The 3383-nt window shown below is 36.8% G+C and overlaps 1 protein-coding gene across 1 annotated transcript; it reads right to left on the reverse strand.

The window, feature by feature from the left end:
- Positions 1 to 873: 873 nt before the first annotated feature.
- On the reverse strand, positions 874 to 2196 carry LOC122137096. The gene is made up of 5 exons (XM_042722551.1): positions 1953 to 2196; positions 1777 to 1851; positions 1622 to 1692; positions 1426 to 1532; positions 874 to 1294 (listed from the first exon to the last, which is right to left on the reverse strand). Exons 1-5 carry the CDS (start codon positions 2172 to 2174, stop codon positions 1086 to 1088), a joined length of 684 nt encoding a protein of 227 aa, XP_042578485.1. The 5' UTR covers positions 2175 to 2196; the 3' UTR covers positions 874 to 1085.
- Positions 2197 to 3383: the final 1187 nt, after the last annotated feature.

Consider the following 3383-nt stretch of genomic DNA (forward strand, 5'->3'; position numbering starts at 1 on the left):
TGCAATTATATAATGAATACCAAAATTGAGAGAAAAACCAGTCCTCAACTTCTCAATAGTCAAACTCAGGAGGTGTCTATTGACCCCATCACCAATTGCAGCATCTCCTATAGAACATAAGTTATGTAAGAGAAATGCTATGAAGTAGGGCTGTGCAAAAAATCGAATGCGATTTTCATGCACATCTCATCAGTAAAGACGCTCCTGTAATTAGAAGTATATCTCCAGCACGTGTATTCAGATCTTGGTTGCCAGGTTTTCACAACAAATCCTGCCCAGTTGCTTCTCAAAACTAGTCCAAAATTAGCCCAATCGCATTTCCAGGAGGCTCCCCGATAAAAAATTGCTTTCCGGGGTTAAAATGTAAGTTTTATGGCATGGTTGCCTTGGTAAAATTCGCATTTTAGGGGCTAAATATCACGTTATTGGTATTGTCGCTTCGACCCACGGACATTAAAAACAACCACAGACTTGGCAACATTGGTTGGCATTTACTACACAGAGCCGTAATTCACTGACAATCTACACAAAATCGATTTTAAAATCGGTGGCGATTCTTTGTCGATTTTGAAAGCGATTTTGTGTTAGTTGTCGGTAGACTACGGCTCTGTGTAGTAACTGCCACTCCACCTGAACCAGTGTTGCCAAGTCTGCGGTTGTTTTTCATGTCCACGGTTTGAAGCAACCCCAATACCCATAACGTGATATTTAGCCCCTAAAATGCGAATTTTACCAAGACAACCCTGCCAAAAAATGGATATTTTAACCCCGGGATGCAATTTTTTTATCCTGGAACCTCCTGGAATCGCGATTAGTTTTGGACTAGTTTTGAGAAGCAACTGGGCAGGATTTGTTGTGAAAACCTGGCAACCCTGAGCTGAACACACGTGCTGGAGATAATACTTCTAATTAAAGGAGCGTCTTTACTGATGAGATGTGCATGAAAATCGCATTCGTTTTTTTGCACAGCCCTACTATGAAGACTTTGTTAATACATATTAAAGAATATATTAAAAAAAATTCTGCAACACATTAAAAAAAGGAAAGACCTGAGAAAGGCTTCGACTAAAATATTCATAAATCTGCTAACAGTTACCTTCTAATATGCACTTTAGTGGAGCAGCCCAGTTCAATCCCTTTGCCTTGTAAAAAGACAAAATGGATCTTTCTTGGTCCTCAGGACTGTCTTTTAAATCCAGGTGGAAACGCAGTGGCTTTGACTGGCTCTGTTCCCTCAGCAGAGTCCTGCAGAACAATACAGACGCCATGCCTGGATCTAAAATCTTCATCCATTCTGTGATCATAATAAAAAACAATAAAAAACAATCAACCATTCTCTCATGAACATTAATGAATAAATAAGCTCCCTACGTTGTTCCATTATACTTGGTATACTATAATAAATTATACTTCATAAAAGGTTACCGTTTGAATTAGCTCCTGCTTGTACAGATGAGTCCACAGATGAAGAAGGTCCAGGAAGTTCCTCTATCTGATGGGGACTGTTATTGGTGGCATCCCTGGGACTATTTCTTCTTTCAAAAACGAAGTGAATTTCAGGTTTTGAAGATGTCAAATTTAACATTTTTAGAAAGTTTTGCAAAAATACAAGTGATACAACCTGTCAATGCAGAAATTTGCATGGGTTGGGAGTAAATCAGTTGGTATCACTGTCTGGCAAATGGGGCAAGTCTGTAAGTAAAACAAACATTTAAGAGATTAAAACAATTGAAGCGACAATTTTACAATATTTAGCTATATAAAAATATAGTTTACCCCAAATGAATCCTCAGTGTCTGTAACCTGAAATTCTTCAGTATCATCCTCCAGATCTTGCTCAGATTCAGCTTTCTATTTCACAATTCGCATTCATTATTTTAATGTTCTCGACTAGATGAAATTAGTGAATAAACATTAACAAAATCAGAGAAAGAATATATAAAATAACTTACTGAACATTCCTCTACATGTAAAGCCAGCATCTGAAGGGGCATTTTCTGGCCACATGACACACAGTTTGCTTTGGGCATTTTACAAAATTCAGGAGCCTCGTAGGGTAGGGGTTCTGTTGAAAGTTTCTCTTGAATTGGAACCACATAGAGAACATTTTTGCCATTGTTGGATGCAGATTTTAGTGCACGCAAAGAGTAGCCCTCAGCATCGGTTAAAATCATGGAAAGTTTTCGGCGCCCACTTCCACCTATTGAATAGAAATGTAAATATTTGTGTATTGTCAGTTCCAACACTCTTCTTTTACATGTACAGCACATCACAAGAACCCAGCAATCAAGTTGAATTATTTACATGAATTTATCACCCTGACAAGTCATTTGAATTATGTAGGCTATAGTATTTTTTACAATAATCGTTTCAAAATAGATTTACATAAAGTCATACTGGTATGTCTATAATGTCTCAATGCTTTATCATATGGCAAGATACAGTAAATTGTCGCAAGTGGAAAAAACCCGCCTGTCAAAAAATTCTGATGCTCAGGCACATGCCTTAGAACATAACCTATCAATATTTCAATTTCTTGCTTTCAAACGCTTAGTGAAAGTAAGCAAGTCTCAAAGTAAGATGCAATCGAAAGATATTAACATTTTTCTAATTTAATTAGCAGACTTTTAAGCAAGATGTTGAGTGAAAATTGGGTACGGCTTTAATTTCAATTACTAACATCTCCAACTTCAGACATAAATATGTTCATATAGCCCCTCTGTAAGAAATTTAAACAGGGAGCTAATAGAAAGTATGTAATGCTTTGGGAACATACCCATGTTCCCAGGGTCCTATGTTCCCCAGATTTATATGGCACATAAGAAATCCATGAAAAAGTGGGACCTATGTTACCCAGTAAAATGGTAGCCGATGTTAACACACAAAGTAAACTTTTTAAACCCTAACAATAACCCCACAATAAAATAAGTCAAATTTAACACTAGCTCGACTGAACAACACTGAGAGAGATCCCTCTATTAATTAACTTGCTTGACTTGAGATTGATTGGTGGAGAAAGTATAGAGTATGAGTATGAGTATAGGTATGAGTGGAGTACTGTCTGTGATTATATCCAAATGAAATTTGGAAAGTTGTTAGAAGTAAAGAAAAAGTTCAGTTCAGCATATGAGAATTGAATCTGTGATTAGAACATACTTTATAGCATGGGGAACATAGTTATGTGCTCTTTGTGTGCCATATAAATATGGGGAACATAGGACACTGGGAACATAGGAATGAGAGGCAAAACTGTGGCAAAAGAATGAAAAAATTCCATATTGATGGTAGCAGGGTAAGATAAAACTTCATACTACATACAGAATTTAAACTGCATAGGGGGAGACAATTCTCTACTGGCATCTTGTAATAATATGTACTAATAA

This window comes from Cyprinus carpio, chromosome B4, assembly GCF_018340385.1.
Source record: "Cyprinus carpio isolate SPL01 chromosome B4, ASM1834038v1, whole genome shotgun sequence".
NCBI classification, from domain to species: domain Eukaryota; kingdom Metazoa; phylum Chordata; class Actinopteri; order Cypriniformes; family Cyprinidae; genus Cyprinus; species Cyprinus carpio.

Excerpts from the sequence above, each read along its gene's own strand:
- LOC122137096 (XM_042722551.1), bottom strand. The coding sequence starts at position 2,174 with ATGATTTTAACCGATGCTGAGGGCTACTCTTTGCGTGCACTAAAATCT. Across the intron at positions 1,852-1,952 it reads TACATGTAGAGGAATGTTCA|AAAGCTGAATCTGAGCAAGA; the intron begins GTAAGTTATTTT and ends ATTGTGAAATAG. Across the intron at positions 1,693-1,776 it reads ACACTGAGGATTCATTTGGG|ACTTGCCCCATTTGCCAGAC; the intron begins GTAAACTATATT and ends TTTTACTTACAG.